The sequence below is a fragment of the Vombatus ursinus genome, unplaced genomic scaffold (genome assembly GCF_900497805.2).
Source record: "Vombatus ursinus unplaced genomic scaffold, bare-nosed wombat genome assembly UNPS02014821.1, whole genome shotgun sequence".
In the NCBI taxonomy this organism is placed as follows: domain Eukaryota; kingdom Metazoa; phylum Chordata; class Mammalia; order Diprotodontia; family Vombatidae; genus Vombatus; species Vombatus ursinus.
Window position 1 is genome coordinate 20,212,222 of NW_020954599.1, and position 27,555 is coordinate 20,239,776.

The window sequence follows — 27,555 nt, forward strand, 5'->3', positions numbered from 1 at the left end:
GAGGCACTTTCCAAGGTGTAATAAGAGTGTACACTTTTTTACTCTCATGGTCCAGAGATTTCCAACCCTGCATCTCTTGCCTTATATTCTTCCATCTGTGTATGCCCCTATAGGGACTGGAGAAGATGAGCCCAAAGAGAGGGTGAGAGAACATAAACACTGGTACTGAAAGAGACAACTATACCCATCAGTAGACTATTTCTTCCTGAATCTTTAGGGTCACAAGCTGTACTTTCTGTAGGATTTTTCCTTCTCTCCCCAGTTGTTGAGATTCCTAGCTAGGGATATGTCTAGGACAGTTCTAATTTCAAGGAAAGAAAGCATACTTCTTTTCAAAAAAAAAAAATTTATTGATGCATTTTTTACATCACCATGGTTTCCTTCATTATGTCTCCCCCTCCTCACCCCAGAGAATCATTCCATATAACAAATAGTTTTTTAAAAACAGGAAAGATACTACCTCACACCTACCAGATTGGATAACATGACAGAAAAGGATGTGGAGAGGATGTGGAGAAATCAGGAAACTAATACACTATTGGTGGAGTTGTGAACTGATCCAACCATTCTGGAAAAAATGTGGAAGTAGTCCCAAAGGTCTATAAAACTGTGTATACCCTTTGACCCAGCAATACTACTATTAGGTCTGTACCCCAAAGAGACCAAAGAAAAGGGAGAAAAGAGATGATGAGAAGGATGGTTTCAGAAAAACATGAGAAAACTTATATGAACTCATGTAAAGTGAAGTGAGTAGAACAAGGAGAATGTTGTACACAATAACAGCAATTGTAAGGATGATCAGCTGTGAAAGACCTAACTGAGCAAGCTAGGTCTGATCTAGCTTGATCTCTGATCAAGACGATGATCCAAGAGGCAGCTAGGTGGTGCAGTGGATAGAGCACAGGCCCTGAAGTCAGGAGGACCTGAGTTCAAATCTGCCCTCAGACCAAACACTTGACATGTACTAGCTGTATGACCTTGGGCAAGTCACTTAACCTCAATTGCCTTACCAAAAAAAAAAGACAATGATCCAAGACAATTTCAGAGGACCCATGATGAAAAATGCCACCCCCTTCAGAGAGAGAACTCTGAATGCAGATCACATACTTTATTTTTTTTTTACTTTCTTTATTTTTCTTGCTTTTTTTGTCTGTGCTTTCCTTTGCAACATGGCTAATAAGGAAATGAGTTTTGCATGACTTCACATTATTATCAATATAAAATTTCTTGCCTTCAAGAAGAAAGAAGAGGGAGGGAGAGAATTTGGAACTCAAATTAAAAAAGAAGAATGTTAATTTTTGAAACTGGGAAATATTTAATGAAATAAAGAAAGAATATATTTATAAAGAAGAGAAAGGAAAACAACTAAAAGAAAAAAAATTCAGCATAGGTGATCACTACACTGAGAAAGTCTGAAAATTTATAACACTTGTGGACCTATTTCTGCAAAGTGCTGGGAGGGAAGTAAGTATCTTTTCATATTTCTTCTCTTGAACCATAGAAAGCATATTTTTAGTGATGGTTTGCAAAAGGACTATTCTTTGTAAGATCATGTGTTCCTATTTTTGGTTCATAAGATATAATTCTCTATAGTAGTTTTATTAGATCTGCTATAATGAATAAATAAGGATAATTTGAGAATAGCAGATGAACCAAAGAATCATATAATTTTAGTTGAAAGAGACCTTGGTACTCATGGAGTCCATCTTATATGTTGAAAGGAATCCTTACTATAATATCCCCAACAAGTAGTCATCAGACTCTGCTTGAAGACTTCTAATGAGGAGAACCTGCTACCCCCCCATGAATGGTTACAACTGTTAGGAAGTTATTGCTTTTTTTCCCCTTGATATCAAGCCTACAGTTACCTCTTTGAATCTTCTGTCCATTGTCCCTGGTTCTTCCCTTTGGGATTAAACAGAAAAATTCCAAGTTTTCTTCCACATGCGAGCCCGGTTGTCATATCGTCCTTTGTGTGGTTGCTTCTCCAAGATGAATACTCTCACTTCCTTCAATCAATCTTCCTTTTTACTCTCTCTTGTTTTCAGTTCTATTTTCACTTTTAATTTGCTCAAAAGCCCTCTTTTTTCTCTTTTCAAAATAACTAACATTTATTTTCTCCTCCTCAATTGTCCCCTTCCAAAGGGTGGGGGGAAAAAAAGGAAAACAAAACTCTTGTAGTAAATATGCATAGTCAGGTAAAATAAATTCCCACATTGACCATGTCTAAAAACATGTATCTCATTCTCCATACTGATGCAGTGTATTCTTCAGACTTGGTGTTCTAGGGTCACCCTTGTCATTGAGTGATTTGGAGTCCTTAAATTTCTCAAAGCTGGTCATTTTACAATGTTCTTACTGTATAAACTGTTGTCTTGGTTCTGTTCACTTTGTTTAGCATGAGCAGATACAAGCCTTCCCACACAAATCAACTCTTTCATTATTTCTTATGGCACAATATTATTCCATTCCATCCTTGCATGAAAGGGTATGCCCAGTAATGGAACTTTTTGGCCATAGTTTCAAATTACCTTTCAGAATGACCTAGACCAAGTAATTCACAGCTCTACCAGCAGTGCATGAATGTGCCTGTTTTTCTGTCGCTTCTCCAACTTCTATTTTTCTTTTGTGTCAATGTGGCCAATTTGGTGACATATCTTATCTTTCCAAAGAATAAAAACAAGATGAAAATATAAGCAAAAATAGATCTCAACCAGGCTCATGTTGAAATTATTATGAAAGCCAGAATGTTGACTTTTGAATGATGTTTAATTGGATAGAATTAATATTTTTATTTCTTAATAACACAGTCAATGGCTTTTTACATTCATAATACTCCTGAAAAAATGTTTTGCTGGTCAGTATATGTGTAGTACGTATGTCAAATTGGGCTGATATATTAAAAGGAAGTTCAACTCTAAGTAAACTCAATTATTGTTGTTCAGTCATATTTGACTCTACATGACCCCATTCGTGTGAACTGCTGTCCCATACACTTGGAATACTCTTCTTTCTCACTTCCTCCACTTAGAATCTCTAATTTCCTTTAAAACTCAACATAGGTTCCTGCTTCTACATAAAGCCTTTTTTGATCCCCTAGTCCCTAGTGTCTTTCCATCAAAATTACCTTGTATTTACTTTTTATCTATTTATATACCTGTTATCTCCTTGACTAGAATGGACACTCCTTGAACAAAGGGATTGTTTTCATTTTTGTTTTGGTGTCCCTATCTCTCAGCACAGTGCCTGGCTCCAAGGAGGCCTTTATTAAATGCTTATTGGGACGGGCATGTGCAAGCCGATACGCCGAGTGCTATACAGAATACAGTCATATAAAATATAGTCCATACCTTCAGAAAGCTTGTTTAACATCACACTATGGCAATCATAAGGAATTAAAAGTTCCACACAGATAAAATTAGATAAAAGTTTACAGATCTTATAAGAATGAACGCTTAACTTCTGTAGATCAGTCAAGTAAAAACTTCCAACCAAAGCAGTTTAGCTAATGTACAAGAAGTAGAAATTCAGCATCTTTGTTCACCACAGGATGTGTGAGGTGGCCACTCATCAGACCACAGATTTTTCACTATTGGGTCACTCTTTCAAATGAGTCTGAGATTTGAAAAACTACAGTCATGCCCTATAATAGCCTTAAATGAAAATGAGGGGAAAGAAAGTTTGGGTGGTATTGTGAAGAGAAGATAGGCCACTTTTCTTCTTACTAGATAAGTGACCATAACATAACCTTTGCAGCTTGAGTGACAGATTGAATTAGCTTTTGAGAACTGACCAATTGCAATGGATGCTGATTGACAATGTGTAGAAGTTAGAGAACCCCATGTGCTACAAACCACTGGGTTTTGTCCAGCAGCATAAGAAGTGAGAATCTACATGGAAAGAGATGTAGTTAAAATTCAGGGATTCGTTCACAGATTTGGACCCAGGACCTCAAAGGGAAACTCTAGGCCTACTGAAGCTTTGGCTAAAACCCTACGGACAGCGGTCTCTTTGGATTTAATTACACATCTGCCCTTGTCTCAAGGTCATAACATCAATTTAGTCTTTAGATTGCCTCACTAAAAAGAATCACTTTCTACCCAATTGGACTCACCATCATGATCATAACCAGCCTCTATTCCCTGAAATAATTTCCTGAAACTATATCTCTATAGTATCACAGAAGACGTATTACACAAAGAGAAGATGGATTTCCTTTGTACTCTAACCCTCTCCAAATACTCCTAATTGCAGATGTCTTTGATCTACTGACATTGAGACTCAGAAAGCTACAAAGCCTCATCATCATCCACAATCATTTAAAAAAGATTGGTCTGATCATCCATGCTGAAGAGCAAAGCTGGATAAAAAACATATTGCTCATATTATGACATACATTTGGATGAACAGATGTTTGAGTTAATCCAACACTGTGTACATCCTGGACGTGCATAGGAGATGGACAATGTCTTGCATCCAGAATTGAATAGGAGGAAGGACTGGGAAATTATACAATGCTTTGAAGCATCCCAGTCTCCCACATGGGCAAAAATCCATCTGTTTAATACCAGTATTCTTCTGGTAATGCTCTATGACTGCAAATCATTGGAAGCCATGATTTGGAAGAATCAAATTACAAGTGAAAAGGAGCATGGCGAATGTAATAGAAACCTGCATATGACCAACGGCATAAAAGAAATCATCACGGATGTGTATGAAAGGAAAAGGATATCAATTAATCACAAATCATTAAGATAAAATACTCAGAAGGGAACAGAAAGAAAGTTCATTGACAGGCAGGCCAGTTCTTCCTGTGGTTGCTAGCTGTGTCCGACTCTATGTGGGTACGTGGGTTTTCTTGGCAAAGATACTGAGGTGGTTTGCCATTCATTTCCTTGTCCAGTATATTACCATTATATAGATGAGGAACTGAGGCAAGTAGGGGTTAAATGACTTGCCCAAGGTCTTACAGATAGTTAAGTGTCTGAGGCTAGATTTGAAATCAGATCTTCCTGACTCCAGGCCTAGTGTTCTATCCACTGTACCACCTAGCTGCCCCACAGTTTTGCTACTACTCTGTTAAATGTAACATACAATTAGAAAAAAATCTGTGACAAATTCAGTTTTATATACAATCTTTTTTTTTCTTTTTTCTGGTCTCCTCTTTATTGAAATGCTCATTTGTTAAGTTCATGATACAATTTTCAAAAACTCACTTCATCATCCTCCATAACAAATGATGAATAAAATTTGAAATGCCATTACTTAAATGTAGTAAAAGCTCCATAAACCAATAATATAGGATGCACAAAGCTATCTTGCAGTATAATCATCTAAATTGGAGAGGAGGAAAGGTTAACAATAGTTTATACTATTAAAGTATAATACCAAATATCAGTGGACTTTAAACACTAAAAAAGTAATGAAAACTGATGACAGAGGAATATAAGACAACGGATGGGGATGAGTAGACATGTGTGTACTTGTATGTGTCTCTTCATTATGGTCTGCGTTATTATAGTGATCCACAGAACAGAAATCCTTACAGATTTTTGTCTCTTTGCTATTTCCCTTGGGCAAGTCCAAATATATACGTTATGTGTATTTTATACATAGATGTGTAAGCAATGTTTTATATATACACATATGTGTATACATATATATGTGTATACATATATATATATATGGAGAGAGAGAGAGGGAAAGAGAGAGAGAGAGACTTATCTCCCTGTTATTTCTAGTTCTACATACAAGGTTTTTCAAAAGCATTAGTGAAGTTTTAAGTTAGTAAAGCTATTAAAGTTTTCAAATGCATTCAATTTTTTGGGACATCATGTATGTCTATTTATATGTATGTAAATGATTGGGTAGAAAATGGGAAGAGTGTGAGATTTGGCACTGGAAGACAGGTTCAAAATTTATGACTTTGCTATTTATTATCTGCATGACCTTGGGTAAGTCACTTTACCTCTCTATGCATGAGTTTCCTCATCAGAAAAATTAAGGGTTGACTTTATCCCTTCTGGCTCTTAATCTATGATACTAGTAGAATATTCCTATTTAAACTAATAATGATAATATACTTTAAAAAGAATTTAAAGTTTATAGAATACTTTGCATATATTAATTTTTCATTTAATTCTTGCAATGATCCTGAGAGAGAGGTAGTAGGCCTATAATTATCCCCATTTTACACATCAGTGAATAGATGTTCAAAGAAGTTGCAACTTGCCCAAACTAAATGGCAAATAGGGCACAATTTATTTCAGAAGATTTAGAAAGAAGGATTTGAACAATCCAGTCCCATTATTTGCAAGAAATTAGTTTCCAAATTTCTCATAACTTCCAACATTCGGTCATAATTTTATGCAAAACACTATAAAAGAATACAAGATAATTATCTAATTCCAAGAGCTTTTCTAAAAGACAAAATCAAACTAATTTTCTCCAAGCTAAAGATAAGAATCTTTTACAATTTACGCAGAAAACATCAATTTGTTTATTATACTTGGGTGGTTTTCAAAAAAAATCACCAGCATTCTGATACAGGGGATGTGTCAGAGGCTGAAGAAGATGAAGGATAAAGAAATGGCATCCCAAGCCAGAGTACAGCCTTATTGGTCTGCCATGCTTGTCAGCATTATATCCGTGACAGCTGAACTTTACACAGTTATCCTTTATTGCAGCTCCTTTTCAGTGCAAGGGTTGTAAGACAAGAGAAGACTCGTGCGAGAGACACACTGGTTTACTGCAGAATGTGCAGATCCAGGAGCTGTACTCTGGAGCAAATAATCCCGCTATTCCGTTTGACCATGCATCTGTGACCAGGAGAATCATCAGAGACTCCTGCAATGCTCTCCTGGCATTGTGTTATGAGTTATACTGTCCCACCTCCACTTGGCCAAGAGGCAGAATGTTTATGTTAACACATTGAGCTTCCAGAATTTCTTTTCTCTAGCCTGGGAGTGAAGAGAGTAAAAGAAATAACCAACTTGAAAGGGGGTGGGGGTGGGGCAGTGATTGGCATGTCAAAATCTATATATTTATCTACTGCTTCTTGAGTTTACCATGATTTTACTCATTTAACTAAATTGCTTTTGTATCCATGAATTTGAAATCTGAGTGAATATAATACCTTCTGTCTACCAGACAGCATGGGGAGAAAATGAGCCAATTAGATAGAAACGGGTAGCAGAGTGGTAAGAGTCCTAAATTTGGAGTCAGGAAGATGTGAGTTTGAACTTTGCCTCAGGCACTTAGCTGTGTGATTCTGGGTAAGATACTGTAACATCTCTGGGGCTCAATTTCCTCATTTATAAAATGAGAGGATTGGAGTTGATAAATTCTAAGGTCCAATTCAGCTCTAAATCTCTGATCTCATGTAAAGTCTAGCTTACAAAAGTGTCTTGAGCTAGGAATAGCCTTCTGGGGTTAGGCTTCTATTCGCCTGGGAGTTAGGGGAGAATGTGAGAGAAGTTAGTGGGTAGTGACAGAGATGAAAAAGAAAAAGGAAGGAGGAAGGGTGGGAGGGAGGAAGTAGTGTTAATAACTATTTAAGATATACAGAAGAAAACAAAAACAAGTTCAGAATGGTACACAAATGAGGCAATTTTGTTACTGCTGCATTAAATTTAATGTAACCCCAAAATTTCCATGTAACAGAAGTTCAGGGTTTCATAGCGTCCTCTTTTTTGTTCTTTATATATTGAAATCTTAAGTTCTTTCCAAAAAAAAAGAAATTTTTGAAAAAAAAATTTGAAAAAACCTCTTTCCTTCCTAATGCAGCAGGAACTAGATAATTTCTTCTTTAAGCCCTTGTTTTTCTTTGGGGAGAAAAAATGGGGGAAGGTGGGCTTAGGGAGGGATAGATTTGCAAATGTAAGTGAAGAAAAGGTGAAGCAGCTAAACGGTGGAAGGACAAAAAGAGAGGAAGCAACTGCTTTTTTTTTTTTTTTAATTCCCCAAGTCAAAGAACATCTGACCTTAGCCTGCAAGTTAGGGCAGGGGTGGGGAACCTGCGGGCTCGAGGCCACATATGGCCCTCTAGGTCTTCAAGGGTGACGCTCTGACTGAATCCAAACCTCACAGAACAAATCCCCTTAATAAAAGGATTTCTTCTGTAAAACTTGGACTCAGTCAAAAGGCCGCACCTGAGGACCTAGAAGGCCACATGTGGCCTCGAGCCCGCAGGTTCCCCACCCCTGAGTTAGGGTTTGGTTGGGGAATAGCCAAAGAGTAATGAAGGAAGGTAGACAGAGAGCTAGAATTTGTGATCAGAGTGACAGTGTTATTACATGAAAAGATAGAAAAGCAGTGTGAGTTGAGAGTCAGATTGGTACAAGAGAGATTCAGTGGGTATACAGGACTGAGGAATGGAGCATGGGAACATGGAAAGAGTGAGGTAAAGAGAGTCTGGAGGGGAGTAACATCGCCTCACCATTCTGTGGATCCTCCGTTGGACAAATTCTAAATTATCAATGTCCTCTCTGTAATGTGTTCCATAGGACAGACCATAATATTTGAGATTTGATTTATAAAGAAGGGTAGGACTATTTACCTCACAAGATCATTGTAAACCACTTTGTAACACTTCAAGAACTAATTATATAAAGGTAAGGTATTGTTATTGGCATTTTTATCATCACCTCCTTTGTTCGGGACACTGTAACTATGATGATAACATTTTGGACTGCTGGGTCACACTATTGATCCACACTGAGCTTTCAATCCATGAAAACCTCTAAGTTCTTTGCACTCAAACCTTCATCTGGGAGCACTGCCCCGTTCTTTATTTCCACAGTTGACATAATTGATCCTAATTATACAACATTACATTCCACTGTTATTGACTGTTTGGATAATTTTTGGATCCTGATTCTGCCATCTAGTATGTTAGCAACTCTTTCCAGTGGCATGCCAATTCAAATTCATTATGTCTTCATCATGTCATTGATATAAGAAGGCAAGGGCACCTTAACATAGACTTCTTCCAAATTGACTCTGATCCCTTATTGCTTATTTTTAGGGTTCAATCGTTCCACCAGATGCAAACTCACCTAAGTGCCATGACCCAGGCACATCTTTCCATCGTGTCCCTAAATGCAGAGACTTTTTGTCACATGCTTTTCTGAAATCCTGGTGAAGTCTCTTGTCTCTCTTCCTGGTAAAAATAATTTCGTTTCACTTCCCAATTCTCATTAAGTACTCCCTAATTTTTCCAAGGCTCTATCTCTCCTTTTTTCACTTTCATGGAGATGAAATTGCCACATGCTGCTTTTAATCAGTTGATTGGATTATGAGAACCTCCATGAAGCAGAGTGGGCCAAAGATTTTGGCCGCTCTGCCTCAATGGGCCAATGTGACAGAGAATAATATTTCTCCCTGTAGCCTTTGTAGCTTCAGAAAAATGAAAATTATTTGATAACTATTTGTGAACCCCTCAAACTCTGTTAGACAGGAACATAAGCAGACAAAAACAGAAAGGAAATGTTTTTTAATAGAAACAGTAATCAGGGCAGCAGAGAGATAGAATCTTTCACCACTACTGGATTCGGGAACACCAGAAGGACACATAAGCTGTGCTCTGCCAAGATATTTCTTCCTTTGTCAACAGCATATGGTATGCAACTTAGGGACAATCAGTCGAAGAGAAAATAAATTGAAACATCTGAGCGCCCACTTTCACAAGGTGTGACAGTCAGGTACCTTGGAAATAATATGCATAGATCTGTAAAGTTAAGGTAATAAGGACTTTTTTTCCTCTAGGATATAAAATGTTAACCTATAGATATATATATATGTGTGTGTGTGTGTGTGTGTATGTTTTCCAGTCATAAATATATTGAAAATATGGGTGACTATTAATTCTAAAGATCATCAATCAAGCCTAGAATGGAAACTACAGAAGAGTTTAAAAATTACAGTGATATCTGATTTACTTGGCATCTTGTTCTAAGAGATGTTCTAAGTCAATTTTCCAAATAATCGAAGCTAAACTCTGAGAATCCAAGGTGTTTTTTTTCTTAATTTAACCATTTCAGGTAATTCTTCCTAAAAAGTATTCTACATTTGCACATATTCTTAAACAAAATTTACCCTTTTCTTGAGATCTCCAGGTCAAATTTATGAACTTTCATAACTATACTGTGCTTCAACAGAATGATGTCATTGAAGTGTGGCAGGGAGGTTTCCCCTCTGCTCTGCACCCTCCCATTAGCACTTCTGTCTTTTCTTACCTCTTGGTATCACCGGCTACTTCTAGCCTCTCTCTCACCTCTTCCTCATTTATAGGCTGTGATTACCAACTTCTTGGGGATAGAGGCTATCGTCTTATTTACTTCTGTAGGTCCTAAAATAATTCTGGGCCAAGACTAAGGACATGAAAAATGGATAAAATTACACGAGAAACTTGTTAAAATTATATATATAAACTAATAAAAATGTAATTTATTTGGCTTTATACCAAATATCTTATTTAACACTCAAAATAGCCTAGTTGTGGTTTCATTGTTTTCCTTTCATAAAGGCAGTAACTGAGGCTTATAGATGTTAAGTAATTTACCCCTTTGGTGGCAGCTACATGGCTCAGGGCATAAAGCGCTGGGCCTGGAGTTAGGAAGACCTGAGATCAAATCCAGCCTCAAACACTTACTAGCTGTGTGACCCAGGGCAAGTCACTTAACCCTTGTACAAACAAGGGTTATCCTTAATCCATTGAAAAAGTAAATGGCAAACTACTCCAGTATCTTTGCCAAGAAAATCTCATGGACAGTAATGCTGTGCTATGGTCCACAGGGTCATGAGGAGTTAGACATAACTGAACAACAACAACTTGCCCTATGGTCCCACAGCTAATATATTTTAGAAGTGAATTCAAATCCATTCTTTGCCTGGTGTCTAGTCTTATCTGATTCCCTCTGTCCCATGCTATTTCCAGCATGTAAGAGTCAAGAAACCTTTTCTAAAGGTTAGAGACCCTCTGATATGACATAAAGTGAATGGGCTTTTAGTGAATGAACATATTTATGACAGCTATTTTGGCTGCTGAAGGTCTCTCTAAATTACTGTAGTTATGATGTCGATATACATGGCCAATGCTTCTTCTTGACAAGTCAAATGCTACTGTAGAGATTTAGTTCTCCTTTAGCCTTGGAATATATGCCAGATGGATGCCTATCATATTCTGTCCTCTGCATCCTTCCACTCAAAGCAAATTCCATGAGGGCAGGAATTGCTTTCTTTTTGGACTTTATATCCCTGATACTTTGAATATAGTAGGCAATGGGCAACACTGGTAGCAAATTATTATTAAGGCACACATTCTTTTCTGTTAACAGGTGGAACATAATAAATGTAGAAAGTAGTACTGTAATATCCATCCCAACAATTAATGCAAGTGATTTTGCTAATCTGGTTAATGAGGCCTTATATTTGGATAATATTCTATAAATTACAAAGTGCTTTCAAGTATATATCCCTGCTTGGTGGAAGTATGCTATATGCCAAACCCAAGGCTTTTTTAATTACAATTTCCTGGGTCTCTTAAGCACCAGAAAAAATGGGAAATATAAAGCATGGATATCTTCTGCCCAGTTAACAGCAGCAATAACAAAGCTGCCTGAGGTCCCTGTGATGTTGTTAAAAGTGAGACATAGAAAAAAGTGTCACCACAGACCAGGGAGAGAAGGTAGAGATGTCATGTGGTCCAAAAATTAACTGGGAATGGGAATTCTTAGGAGTCATGTTTTGATGATATTGGGAGAAGATGTCAAGAAAGACCTTAAATATATAGGTCCACCAGTGACTGTCCCCTCAAGGTAACATTTTATTTGCATAAAATGGTGTGTACATGGTTTTTTTTTTAAGAGAATAAATATAAAAGGAGGACTTCTGAGGGTGGTAGAGAAGTGCTACCCTTGAACTGGGAGTTGATGGTAATGAGTCGAGTTATTTCCCCTTCATCCCTATAATACTTGGCAGGGGCCAATGGCATTGGTGGTGGGACAAATACAAAACTAGTGAGCTTGGTAGCTCCAGCTCTGAGTGCCTCCTCAGTCTCTGATTGGATGTAAGCAGTCTGGTGTGGGTCACTAACTTGCACAAGCCTGGTTGAGTGAGCTGGGTACCTTGAGCCCAGAATGCTGCCTGGTAGTCTACACAAATATGGCACCCACCCACATTAGCTATTTCCAATACGACACTTCAGTGGCAGTGTAGAGCACTGATTATTCAAGAAGGCAAACAAGTAGACTTTATGAGTGACGATTCCTGCCTTTGCCATTTATGATCTCAGGAAACTAAGCCCATAAACCTCATACAAAAAGAACCCTGTAAATAGATGGTGGGTCTGAATCCTCAACTTTGCCCCTTATTCCCTAGTTGTGTGATGTTGGACAAATTTCTTAATCTCTCTCTGTCTTAGTTTCCTTATCTACAAAATAAGTGGGCTGAGTTGACTGATTTCTAAGATCCCTTTTAGCTTTAAATCTATGAACAAAATAAAAGAACATAACTATACCTAATCACAAGTGGCTGAATGAACTGAATTTTTTCCATGAAAAAAATATTTTCAATCTTACTGGTTTTACTTTAACCAATCAAGTTTGTGAGATTGGTGCTTGATTAGCTTGCCACTTTCATCAGAAATCCTTAACTTGCAAAAATTAGCAACACAATTGTATTAACCCAAACATCCATCCATCCACCCATCTATGCATTTCTCTACCTCTCTATGCTTGCATGCATATAAAGCCTCCTTTATGTTATCAGAAAAAGAGGTAAGCCTGTAGTTAGGTCTAGGGCAGGGGTTCTTTACTTGGGGCTCATGAAGTTGGTTTTAAAAAATATTTTGCTAACTATACTTCAGTAAAATTGGTTTCCTTTGTAATCTTATGTATTTTGCTTTATGTGTTTAAAAAACATTGTTCTGAAAATGGGTTCATAGACTCATCAGAACACCATAGGGCTCCATAATACAAAATTGGATAAGAACCCCTGATCTAGGGCAATTCGCTTCATCATTTCCCTTTTGTCCTCCTCCAAACCCCCATGACGTCCACTCCTTCCTAGCAAAGTTACTCACAACACAATAAAAATCAGCTTATTTTAATTTGGAGACAAAAGTCAACATAAAAGTACAGATGGCAAATAAATAAGGTTTAAAGAGCCACAGGAAGTGCCCAAGGGTAAGCAATGGGAGTGTCTGGTGCAGTGAAGGCAAGGGAAAGAAAGAGTAAGTAAAGACTGCCTAAATTCACCAGATCTCTCAGTATGGTGAGTCAGTCACAGTCAGGTAAACGGTGAGCTGCTCTAGAAAGGTAGATCCCTCCTTAAGCATGTCCTTTCCTTTTAGAATTATGATACTTTTATATAAATAAGTACCATAAACATAAGTATAGTTTTTAAAATTGTATGTATGTACATTCACACAAATATATATCATGATATACAACAAGGATGATATAGAGATTCAGGTGAAGTGACATTCTTGAGGAGATTAAATAGTTCTAGATAGGCCTCTATTTAGAAAGTTCCAAACTGGCATTGTTAATATAAAAGCCCTAGAAATATGTACATGAAGTATATAAATAGCAACCTTCCTGACCTCAAGAGCTCTCACATGGAAATTCCTTGTACAGTACATACAGTAGACACATATTTTTATAAGATTAGACAGAGTCTGAATTTAGACCAGGGCTTGATGTTAAATATACTCTGTCCCATGGCCTACTGCCAAAGGAATAGTGGATATGCCTGCGAGAGAAACAGAGGTCAAAGCTTTATTTAACACTGTCACACAGTGACCTGGAAGACTGGCATGTCTTTGAGACTGCAGTCTCAAAAGCAGCTCTTCTCCCCTGTGGGTTCAGCCACAGGGAACCCTGAGAACTGACCTTGTTTTGCCAGGAGAAATTTTAGCAGTTGTTTTATGGAATTTTCATCATCATCATCATCATTGCTAGAATATACTTAATGCTTTAATATTTGTTAATCACTTTACATATATCTTATTTGATCCTCATAATAACTCTAACAAACAAGTGCTGGTATTATCCTCATTTTATACAAGAGGAAACTGAGGTATTGAAAACTTTGGTGAATTGCCTCGGGTCATAGAGCCAGGATTTGAATTTGGCTCCTCCCGACTGGAGGTCTGGCCACTATGCCATCTTGTCTCTATCTTAAATTGGAAACGTCAAATAGGAGAGTGAGATGATAACCAAGTTTTGGATATTTTTTACATGGGATACAGCAGAAAGTTTACAGGTTCTGTCTAGTATCAGAAGACCTAGCTTCAAATCCCATGTCTGATGTTTCCTACCTTCTGTTTAAAGAAGATGCTTCAGTGAAAGTTAACAACTGGAATGTACCTTAATTTTCTCACAATCAGGCCTCCCTGCCCCCAAGAAACTCATGCAAGTAGGCAGGCTTAAGACAGTCACAGAACACAGTTCTAAAATGTCAAAGCATTTTGCTTTTGAAATGGGTCCACCATACGAAATTGTGAGGTTTACGTTGGTTTTTGTTGCAACTGATTTAGATGAGATGGAGAGCCTCATGTGACATAGAATGAAGTCTGTCAAGAAGCCAGGATGGGACAATAATTCTATGAAGGATTTACGAAAAGAAATGGACAATAATCACAGAATGGACAAGTTGTAGGATCACCAGCTTCAGGTAATAGAAAGGAGTTCACATCACTTAGAGATTACCTAGTTCAATCCATTCTTTTACAGATGAGGAAACAGAGGCTTTAAAAAGTCAGATGACTTGCCCAAGGTCATACAGAGGGTAAACAGCAGGGCAAAGATTTGAACCCAAATCACTTTAAATGTGTGATTTTACTAATTGAATAAGCCACTCTATTTTGAGAGGGGGTACCCATACCAATGAAGACATGGATTCTGGGAAGTACTGAATTAAGGGAGAAAAGTTAAATGTTCTTTCAACGTAAAATAATTTGCAAATGTTCTTTCAATATAAAATGCTTTGCAAATGCCCTCTCAATTTAAAATACTTGACTAGGTCATGGGATGTGGCTTGTTCAGACAACCTTGGTGCATGTTAAAAGATCTTCTCCTGGCCACTTGCAGGTTTCCATCCAATAAACAAATTCAACCAACACTTACAAAACAACTCTTATGTGAAAAGCATAGAGCTCCATGCTGAGGTGAATGAGCTGTAGTTCCTACTTTCAATGAAATTACAATCAGGTGGATGTTTCTGAGAATTAGTTTTCCTCATATGGGTAAACATTTCACTCCTCAGAATTTAATTTCCATGGACTCAGTCAGTGAGGATTATAGACCAAGGGGCACAGACAACAAGGCCAGAGGTGTATGCAATGTAACCCCTCACAGATCTCAGGTTTTATATGTATAAACATCTCCTCTGATGCGGAGCAATGGTATAAGGCAGTGTGAAATAACAGACAGGGTGTAAGGCTTAGCATCAGAAAAATCTGAGTTCAAGTAGCAATAAAATCATCAACTCATATAGGTCTTTAAGGTTTGCAATGTGCCTTATACAAATCTCTTCTCATTTTAAACTCACAACAATGCTGGGATGTAGCTGCTCTTATCATTCCCGTTTTACAGGTGAGGAAAAATGAGGAAGACAGAAGGTCGCATTACTAAATGTCTGAGGTTGGATTTGAACTCAGGTCTTTCTGACTCTGGTTTCAGCTCTTTTTCCACTGTGCCATTTAATAACTACATGACTACGGTCAAGTTGTTTAACTCTTTCCTCTTTGTTTTCCTTACCTTTTTTCTTTTGGACCAGACTTGTGATTAAACTTGTGTTGAGAAGTCTGGAGGAGAAAACTCCTTCCCCAAATGCAGGCAACTCTTTTGTAGTGTTAAGTCTTAGGCCCTGGGGCACTGAGAGACCCAGGGTCCCAGCCACTCTGTGTTGGAGAAGGGACTCAACTCTGTGGTTAGCTCTCTGTCCTCTCTGTCGCTGGCCTGTGATCTCTCAAATGGGGATTACAATCCATTTAGCTCTCCTCTGGAGGGCTCAAAAAAGATTTTCGATATAAAGCATTCTGCAAACCCCAAAGCTCTCTGGAAATGTAATCCAGCATTAGTCAATTCAGGCCTAGTCAGCTTAAGTGACTTGCCCATGGTCACATTGATGATGGAATCTAAGACTTGAACCTGATTTTCTGATTTCCACTGTTCTGGACACAGGCCCGTATGTCCTCTTAATTTAGTATCTAAGGTTTTGCATTATATTTTCTTCCCATTCCTGGTAAACACCATCTAACCACAAGATAGAAAATTTTCCTTTCAATATGAACAGGTAGTTCTCAGATGAAATTAAAGCCATTTATACTCATATGAAAAAATGCTCTAAATCATTATTGATTAGAGAAATGCAAATCAAAACAACTCTGAGGTACCACATCACACATATCAGACTGGCTAACATGACAAAACAGGAAAATGATAAATGTTGGAGAAGATGTGGGAAAACTGGAACACTAATGCATCATTGGTGGAGTTGTGAAATGATCCAACCATCTTGGAGAGCAATTTGAAACTATGCCCAAAGGGCTATAAAAAAGTGCATACACTTCTAGGGCTGTATTCCAAAGAGATCATAAAAATGGGAAAAGGACCCACATGTACAAAAAATATTCACAGAAGCTCTTTTTGTGGTGGCCAAGAATTGGAAATTGAGGGATGTCCATCACTTGAGGAATGGCTGAACAAATTGTGGTATATGAATGTAATGGAATACTATCGTGTTATAAGAAATGATGAGCTGACGGACTTCAGAAAAACCTGGAAAGACTTGTATGGACTGATACTGAGTGAAGTGAGCAGAACCACGAGAACATTGTACACAGTAAGAGTCGTGTTGTGTGATGACTAACTTTGATAGACTTCTCAGCAACGCAAGGATCTAAGACATTCCCAAAAGTCTCATGATGGAAAATGATATCCACATCCAAAGAAAGAAGTATGGAGTTTGAATGCAGATTGAAGCATACTATTTGCTATTTTTTTCTTCTGTTTTGTTTTGTTTTCTCTTTCTTGTGGTTCTTCCTATTAGTTCTAATTCTTCCTTAATGTGAAAATATGTTTAATAGGAATGTATAGGTAGAGCCTATATCAGATTGCAGGCTGTCTTGGGGAGGGGGGCAGAGAAAATTTTTAAACTCAAAGCTTATGGAAGTGATTATTGATAAATCAAAATAAATTAATAATTTTTTTAAAGTAACTTCTCCTTTCCCAAAGGGAGAGAAGAAGCAAAAATAATTCACAAAAGCACAGATGCCAATGGTCATGCAACACCAGAGGCAGAGAACAGAACAGACAAAATGGCCAAGACAGAGGCCTGGGGCAATCACCCTCCAGGGCTGATTCCCAAGGATTAGGAAGAACTGGAGAAGACAGAGCCTGGGTCCTCATATGATGGAGGGACATAGAGGTCTTCTAATAGTTCTCCTTAATTCTGGCCTCTAGCCTGATCAATCACACAAATTAACACTACATTAATTTTCTTAAAATATCACTCATCATGTCACTGCACCATTCAAAAGTCTTCTGTGACCCCTGACCAATTAACAATCAGGTTCAAACCCCTTATAGCGGCACTTCAGCATCTCCATGACCTGGCTTTCACCTACCTCTCTAGTCATATATCTCAGTACTCTCTCGCATTCTATGTGCCCAAAAGACCTGTTTTCCAGGCCATTCCCACAATATGCCATCTGCCCCATCACTTCTGGGTTTTTGCTCACGCTGGTCCTTGGCCTGCAATGCCCTTGCTCTTTCTACTGCCTGCTCCAAACTCTGTTGAAGTTTTATCTGACCTTCAGAATCTCCTCCATCATTAAACTTCCCTGAACACCCTCAGCCAGATATAATCCCTTCTTCCTCTACACTTTGTAATGAATTCACATTGAATTGCATTTTTAGCATATTGTTAGAGCACATATTTTATCTTTCCCATTAAATGGTAATCTACTTGAGGGCAGGACTGGATGTCTTATTTTATATTTGTGTCTCCCATGGCAGGGGAGGGAAGGGACTAAGCATTTAAGTAGCACCTACTATGTGCCAGGTACCATGCTAAGTGCTTTTTATAAATATTAGCTCACTGGATCCTCACAACAACCCTTCAAGGTAGGTGCTTTCCATTTTACAGTTGATAAGCTGTAATCATTAGATTGTAAGATCCTTGAGGGTAGAGACTGCTTTTCTCCTCTTTTTGTATCCCCAGTACTTAGCACAGTGCCTGGAACATAGTAGGTGTTTACTGACTGACTGATTACAGTTGAGAAAATGAGGCAAACACAAGTTAAGTGACTTGACCAGAGTCCCAATACTTATGATTTAGTAAATGTATGCTGATTGGTTAGTGGATTTACAGATTACATTTAGTAAGACTTAGGTAAAATGATTTTATTGTTCCTTATTGTTAACTGATAATTTTTTTTCTTCAAGTATAGACAGGGAGTGCTTTATGGAATCTGAAGTATAAATGATACTATTTTGAATATCAGTTAACCTAAATGCATAAGAGATAAAAGTTGAAGATGTGCCCTTTATGTTTCAATTCTATACCAGAAATGAAATAGTTATGCAAAACCAGTCAAAATGGACTGGTACAGAGCTATTACCAGCTTCTTTCATGCTGACCAGAAATGAGGATGATATCTGCAATGTGAACATCAGTATCCTTTCTATTCTGACATCCCATCAAAGTGTGGAGGTGTAGCACAGTATCAATCCTACCAAGCCAGAAAGGTTTTGAAAAAGGTCCCAGTAAGCCAAATTTGGAAAATCTTAAAACAAGTACTGCTTGAAAAATCATCTATCATAGAGAGGTTTCAACCTGTTCCAGGAGAGAGAATAACCACACCAATAAAACCATGGGTATCTGAAGTAATGGGGCAAGTTTAATACAGTAAATGTACATAGAGTACATGTATCTCTTAGGTTGAATACGGCTTATTCCACCCCTAATGTGGGAAATGTTATTTCTTTTGTCTTTCAAGTAAAAGAAAATGAGTCATCTAATATTTAACATAAAAAAATTGGAACTCTGAACAGTAACATTCACATAAGCAAAGGGCAAAGAGATGTAGAGATAGAAAGACACAAAAAGCTATAATGAGATACAGAGAAAGACAGTGGCTAGTCTTGTCTTTTCTCTTGAATTATTAAGAAGCCAAATGGCTTCTTACGCAAACGTGTAAACAGCAATTTCATTATAAAATGTAGTTGCTCAGTTTCTGTTTAAGGTGATGATTTTTAAATCTCAAATTTTGAATTTTATACGTGGTACTTCGAATGTCAATCTTCATGGTACAGAACAATTTAATCATGAATTCTACACTAGGAACATGGTAGCAAAGAATAGGAAGTGCTGATGCTATGGATATGCTTCTGGCTTTCTTCAGCAGAGGTTATCACCAGATCTCACACACACACACACACACACACACACACACACACACACACACACACAGAGAGCAGGATTTGTAACAATATGAGATCCCTTGTAGCCCTTAGGCGTACAGAGTGCTTTATTTGCATACACACAACACATACACAAAACTGTAAAGTTGTATTACTATGCTCAGTAGACACAGGAAGAAACTGAAGCTTCTCGACAAGAAATGCTTTATGCAGGCAATAAGGGCAGCTCAGTGGTACATTGGCTACAACATCAGACCCAGAGTCAGTAAGGCCTAAGTTCAAATCCAACCTTAGACACTTACTAGATGTGTGACCCTGGGCAAATCATCTAACCCAGTTTGCCTCAGTTCCCTTATCTGTAAAATGAATTGGAGAAGGAAATGGCAAACCACTCCAGTAACTTTGCCAACAAACTCTAAATAGGACCACGAAGAGTTGGAAACGACTGAAAAATGACTGAACAATAACATAGACAGGCAATAATTTGTCCTCAGGTCTTATGACTTCAAATTCGGCATTCTTTTACCTACACAACTTTTTTTCTCATTTGAAAAAAGTCATAGAGGGAAAGTAACAATTAACACTTTGCCAAAAAACAGTAACAAAAACTCTCAAAGAACTAAAACATGGAGCCTAAGAACTGACTGGAAGTATTCATTCTCCTTGTAGATTATTAACCTTCATATGGCTTCCTCCTTGAGAGCGTTAGGTTTTTAGGGACCACTTTAAAGGCTGGGAACCAGAGGACTGTATGCCTTCTAGACATCATTTCTCTTCTATTCACATTCCCCAAATGTTTCAGGTTTTATGAGTGTCTGCTAGGCAAGCTCTTGGAAAAAGGCCAGGGCACCAGTAGCATAAGGACCAGAACTTCAACACCAGATGATGGGGCTCACCAAGACAACTGTAACTTTCTCATTCAGTTAGAGACAGGTAGAAATTCTTTGTTGTTGCTTCCTGAAAATGTCTCTGCTTCTTGAGTCGAAATTTTTGGAAAGGATCAAATAGTTTCCAAAGACTGCAACAAGAGCTTAAAAAGCAAACGAGAGCAGCTTTCTTTCCTGAGACTCCAAACAAGGAATGTGACCACTGCAGAAATACTTAAGGCTGTACATGCAGAATATGTTTCAATCTTGGCACTTTGTGGGTGTTTAGAAATCAAATGACAGGAACAGACTTCAGCTGCCTAAATAATTATAGTCATTAGAGCCGCTCTCTCTGGGCTTTTGAATAGCCCCATTTGCTTACTGGCTATAAATAAATAAACAAGCACCTAGAAACTAATTCCTTCTAATGGGTGGACATCCATATTATGTAAAATTTAACATTAGGATATGGTAGCTACAGGTGGAAGCAATAATTGTGAGAGGCAGTGTGCAGTAGCTGGAAAAGTAGCAGAACCCCACCTGTAACAGGTGTGACCATGGGCAGGTCACTTAAACTCTATGAGCCTCAGTTTCACCATCTGTAAAATTGCTATAATAATATATTGAGTACCTTGATCAAAGAAATGGGAGGACCAAATAAATAAATAAATGGTGTGTGTGCATACACACACACACATATAGAAACACATACATATGTCTCTATGTATATGTGTATATATGTATCTGCGTGTGCTTTCCAAATTCTGATGTCCTTTATAGATGCCAATTATGATGACTACTGTCTTTAATAGCTGACACAATTTTTCTGTTTGATCATGGGCAAGGCATTTAACCTTTTAGTTCTCCAGGCATCTCTCTAAGATTGCAAGTTACAGAGGAATTGCTGATCGGATCTGCATTTCTAGAGATTGTTTCTAAGGGGAACCACTTCCTTCCCACAACCCAACACATATACACAGATTTTAAAATCACAGCTTTGGATATTAAAACAAACAAACAAAAAACCCAGAAAAAAAAAAACTATTATCAATGGAAAGGAGATAATAATTAAAAATTAGAAATAATTGAATCCAGTAACACAACATTCATTAAACCCAGTCAAACTTAGTCAAATTATTAATTAAATTTATTTTATTATTATTATTAATATTAATTAAACAGTCAAAAGAATTCCTTTGTAACAAGAATTACTGAAAATACTGGAAAGTAACTGGGCCAAAAAACAAAGAAACAAACAAACCAGGTTCAGTCATGCACCTTACATCATAAAATATTAAATTTGAAATGAATTTTCAGATCAATTTTTTAAAATCACAGGATAAAGAAACTAGAGGAATATTTAAAGTTATTTTTCATATCTACGTCTATAGGAGAATTGTTAACTTGACAATGGATAGAGGAGATCACAAAAGAGAAAACAGACAATTTCTATCCCATAAAATTAAAATATCTTTGCATGGACAAAATCAGTGAAGCATGGATAAGAAGGGATACAGACAACCTAGGAAAAGTGTGTGTGTACGTGTATGTGTGTGTGTGTGTGTGTGAGAGAGAGAGACAGAGAGATAGAGAAGGAGAGATAAAGGTTGCATATGTGTATATATGTAAATATATAAAAATTAATAGAGGGCCTTCCTTACTGTCTTTGACATCCTTGAATATATATCTTGAAGTGGTATTCTTATTCTTCATTGCCTCTCTTTATTTTGTGAGGCATTATTGGTTTTGGTCTTTGATAAATTAGCCAGTAATGGGTTCAAATACATACAGGTTCTGCCATCAGTTGTGTAAATGTGGCCAAGACGCTTCTCTTCTTGGGACTAGCTCATGTACAAATGAGAGCATTGGAGCAGAGCGTCCTGAGGGCCTCACTTACCTCCAAACCCTTGGATACTCTAACCTCTCTGGGCTTCAGAGTATCTGTACATGAAATGAAAGAGAACATTAAAATGTCTTTAAAGTCTCTTCCATTTGACATTCTGTGACTCTGATTATTTTTTGGTAGATTCAATATGGCTTTATGCTTTAACTGGAAATGTCAAAAAATAAAAGTGCTGGTTGAATCAGTCTCCAGGGTAAAATTCAAAGCTTGTGAAAATTCTGGCATATTTGTGGAGATCTAATCTCTGTTACTAGTTAATAACTGTTAATGAAATCCCATTGCTCTAGCTGCTTTCAGATATATGGTTTTTGATGACTTTTTCTTGAGTACAAAGAGTATATCTTTAATAACTCAAGGATGGAAATTAATTTCCAGCAAAACGTAACAAAGAGTTGCCAAAAAAGGAACTCCTCGGTCGTTTTCTAAGGGTTAACCAATCCACCATGCTCTTTCAATCTTGATTTCATTCAGTATATGAGATCTAGCTCTATCTCCATCTCTAATCAATCCATCTATTACATACACTTCTGATTACCTTAAAAAAAAATGTTTTAAAATGGTTCCATGGAAAGAGTGCTGACTCTGGAGTTTGAGACTCCAGTTCAAATTCTCCCTCCGAGACTCAATATTTGTGTAACTTTGGGAATGTCAGATGGTCTCCCTGGGCCTAAGTTTCTTCATCTGTGAAATGAAGAAATTGTCCCAAACGGCCTGTGAGACCCTTCCCAGTTCTAGATGTGTGACTCCAAAAATTATGGAACCAAAGGCTGAAACCTATTTAATAGAAAAATAACTTTACTTATTAATAATGATAACAGTTCTAAGATTTATATAGTGCTTTAAGGTTTGCTAGTTATTATTATTACTGCAAACCATTTTGCAAAACTTGAGCTCTTTGAAAGAAATCACTGAAATTTCAGGAAATTCAAATGTCCACAAAATCCTCTGACCTCTAAAGTGCAAAAACAAATAAACAAACAAACAAACAAACAAACAAACAAATGAATAAACAAACAAACAAATAAATAAATAAATAGATAAATAAATAAATAAATAAATAAATAAATTGATAAATAAATAAATAAATGAATAAGTGAAAATGGTGCAGGCACACCATTCAGAAATTCTGTTTCACATCAAAAGATGAAAATTACCATAGCATCTAAATGAACCCCCAAAACGGTATTTTGGAATCTGAGATAATTATCAGGGACAAGAGTTCTAAACACACCCTTTATTTACCAGAGAGGTACTTCTCTGGGTCTTGATTTATTCTTTTATAAAACGAAGTGTTATGCTAGATAGAGTCTAATGATCTTTCTGGCTCTAAATCCTCTGAGGTGTGATCTGTGTGTAGGATGAAAATTAAAAAAAACAAAAATAAAAAACTGTTAGGAGATGTGGTAGTACACAACCCCACACAGTCTGAAAGCCACCATTAACATAAAAGAACAGTGGTGTGTGGGTGTCTTTAAGCATCATCAAGAAACAAAGGAGTAGTTTGCCTTCTGCAGAAAAGGAATTAAAAGAACAGAAGAATGTACCCTTCAATCCCATAGAAAGGTCAGCTCAGCATGGTGCTTTCAGCGATGTACCTTATAAAACACAACAGAATTCTCTACTGTTCCATTCATTTTCCAATTAGTAGGTCACTGAACTATGCTGGAAATGATCTAACGCAAACTGCTGTGAAACATGAGAAATTTTAGTTTTTCACTAGGTGTCTTATGAATACTTTAATTCAGGAATTGACCTCAACTTTAATCAGCATTAACATTGAAAAAATTTTCAAGGATAAATGTGATTGTGTCAATTGATATATATGTAATTTCGATGTCTGAAGTATAAGACACAGATCTCTGAAGTGGTTAGAAGTATTTTTTTTTAAGCTCTCCCAACCCACCCCCTTCCTGTTTGGAATACTGGATGAAAAATGTCTGTTCAATTTAATGTACATATTATCATTTAACTTACTATAATGATACAAATGAACAAACTCAAATACAGACTAAGAAAAAATTTTAGGGAAGTCATATTCTTGGGATGGACTTAAAAAATAAGAGTTCTTTATTTATTAAATCACAAACATGGTTCTAATGTGACAGATTGTATAAGGGAAAAAAAGGCTCTGGTAAAATTTTCCATTCATTTCACAATCTGTAGGAAATATTTTACTTAATTTAAGAGAAGAGAGTCTAATCTAAGCGTGAGTCATGGGACCTTGTACAAGTCATTTCACTTCTCTAGGCTTCAGCCTCCTCATCTGTAAAATTACAGTGTTGGGTCAAATGATCTCTTTAAAATAAGCATTTTTATATTCTTTAAAGGCTTTCAGTAAGGTCTCAGTGGCTCCCTATTGCCTTCAGCCTCAAATACAAAATGCTCTATTTGGCATTCAAAGCCCTTCATAACAAGCCCTCTCATCCCTTCCTAGTCTTCTTACACCTTATCTCTCAACACTAATCCATTATTTTTCGATATATTTTCAATCTAATGGTACTAGCTGTTCCATGAAGAAGATACTCCCTCCCTCAGCTCCAGGAATTTTCTCTGGCTGTCCTCCAAGCAATGCTCTCCCTCCTCTGCTCTAACTACTGACTTTCCTGGCTTCCTTTAAGTCCCAATTAAAATCTCATCTTTTCCCCAAACCCTCTTAATTCTTGTGCCTTGCTTCTGGTAAATATTTCCTATTTACCCTACACAGAGCTTGCTTTGTAAATATTTGTTTACAAATGTTTGTTTGCCTCCTTCCTTAGACTGTAACCTCCTTGAGGGCAAGGACTCTCTTTTTCCTTCTTTTGTATCCCAAGGGTTTAACATAGCACCTGGCACACAGTAGGTACATAATGAATGTTTATTGACTGATTAATTAATTCTGGGGACAAATCATGTTTGTTTTCTGATCAATATCCAACTAACTACGGAAAATGAGGCTCATCACCAGTAGGCTGGCCCCTCGAAACTATAGTCTTTAATTCTAGCATTCCATAAAAAGAGAACTTCAAAATCATCTTAAATTCTGGGTGCTCCAATTCTGCTTCTGTGGTGATGTGGCAGAGCTGAAGAAAAAGAGGGAACAGGGGAACATGAACCATAGCTTTTAGACTATCAATTATCATTGACTAATGGTGTAGTCTAAATGAGAGCCTTGCCCATTGACTAAGTCAACCACATACTCCTGGAAGAAATGAGTCATATCAATAATGGCACTCTCAGAAGACAAAAGAAAGCTGAAGCAAGATGCAAGGATATTACAAATCCTCCTTGGAAAGATATTATAGAATCACAAAATCTTAGAATCGGGAGGGACCCTAGAAATCATCTAGTCCAAGCCATTCCCTCTACACCATTCCTAATAAGTAGTTTTTTGCTTGGGGCCTTTGTTTGAAAACTTTGACTGAACAGGAAACTACCCTCTCCTAAAACAGCTCATTCCACTCCTATATGAATTTGTCAGGAAATTTTACTTTAAATATGCCATTTTGCAACTGCCTTCCATTGCTCCCAGTTCTGAATGCTGAGACAAAACAGAGAACGTCTGATCTTCATTTTGTATGACACAAAAAGCTACCATATTAACCCTCTCCTCAGCCTTCTCTTCTCTGGCTAAGCATTTCTAGTTCTTTCCAACAATTTTTATTTGGCATTGGTTTCAAGATCTTTTGCCATTGTTTTTTCTTACATTCTCCAGCTTATGAATGTCCTTTCTAAACTCTGATGACCAGAATTTGACACAATATTCCAGATTATATTTCCTAGTGTGACTCAGAGTACAGTAGGACCTCCTTAATCCTGGAAGCTATGCCTGATTTAATATAGCCCAAGACTGTAGTAGCTTTTTTGGATGCTCTACCACACTTTGACTTATATTGCTAAATCGCCCTCCCCTAGATTTATTTTTCAAATAAAACACTATCCAATCATGCCTTCCTGATACTGCACTAGCAAAGTTGATTTCTTGAACCCAAGGAATTTTTCATTTATTCCTACGAAATTTTATCTGGTTATATTCAGTTCAACATCCTAACATAGAAATACTTTAATAGAGCTTGATTGTCAGCCAGTGTGGGAGCTACTATTCTTCCTTATTTGTGTCATCTACAAAGGACACCATTTGTGCCTTTATTGAAATCATTAATAAAGATGTTAAACAGCATCTGCCAAGCACAACTCCTTGGAGTACTCTACTGGGGAATTTTTCCCCAGTAGATAATTATAATTAATTAATTAATATTAATAAATTAATAATAATTAAAATATAATAAATCAAACATTTAGATATAAATGATCACTCTTTGAAGTCATCCATTTAACCAGTTCTGACGCTTTCAATTGTACTATTACCTAACCCTTATCTTTCCATCTTTTCTCAGAAGAATAGCATAAGCTACTTTATCAAACACTTTGCTAAAATCGGGGTAAACTAAATTTATACTATTTTCTTAATATAGTAGTCTGTCAAAAAAAGGAACATTAGAGTTAATCTAGCACAGCCTATTGATGACGATGTAATGGAGATTCTTTGTGATCACTAATTCCTTTTGTAGATGGTCACTGACCATCTCTTTAATAACATGTTCTAGAATTTTGTCCAGAATCAAGGTCAAACTCATGGGCCTATCATCTTCAGGTTCTATTCCTCTCCAACCCCCACTTTTTTTTTTTAAGTTCAAGACTATTGTTCTGCAGTCTTCCTTTCCTGGTCTCCACAATTTTTTCTAATATCATTGATAGTATCTCAGCAATCATAACACTTAGCCTTTTTTTTCCCCACTCCAGAAACAGAGGGCACATATTTCATCTGAGTCAGGTGAATAGAATTCATCAAATGATGGTCAGTGTTTTCTTACTATCTCTTTACTTTTCTTGGGGATCAACTCTCTAAAAGCCATTTGTGTTCTGTCCTTTCTAATTTAAGGTCATCTTCTTTGAGAGAAAAATGAAACAAAAAAGAAGCAAAATTAAAATTGGGTAGCTCTGCTTTCTTTCTGAGGTCAGTTTTCATTTTCTCACACACAACCAAAAGCTGTCCTATTCCTTTTGGATCCATTTATCTTCCTTAATATAACTTAAAACCTTCTTTTTTTGGTTGTCACCTATTTTTTTTTCCACCAGCTTTAGCTCATCCTGAGCTTAAGAATTTTATGCTATTTTAACGTGACAGTTTTGCATTTATCTTCTATTTACCTTTGTTTCCATTTTCTATATATACTATCTATCTATCTATCTAAAAATTGGTTTCCTGTACATCTACATTGCTCTCCAGACAATTTCCATTTTTCCTGCTCAATGGAATTGTTTCTGTCTTCAGAATTTCATTCTTGAAAATTTCTCTTCCTTCCTGGACCGACTTCCT

The 27,555-nt window shown here is 37.0% G+C and overlaps 1 protein-coding gene across 3 annotated transcripts in view; it reads right to left on the reverse strand.

The window, feature by feature from the left end:
- CAMK2D (calcium/calmodulin dependent protein kinase II delta) overlaps positions 1–27,555 on the reverse strand; it is a 340,685-nt gene that overhangs the window by 111,239 nt on the left and 201,891 nt on the right. Inside the window, exon 1 of one of the 3 annotated variants that reach the window (XM_027837547.1) lies at positions 1,869–1,984. The exons of the other annotated variants lie outside the window; for them this stretch is intronic. Coding sequence (XP_027693348.1) covers positions 1,869–1,963 — 95 coding nt within the window. The 5' untranslated portion in view covers positions 1,964–1,984. Of the gene's footprint in view, positions 1–1,868; positions 1,985–27,555 lie in introns of those variants that run through there. 3 annotated transcript variants of the gene reach the window in all.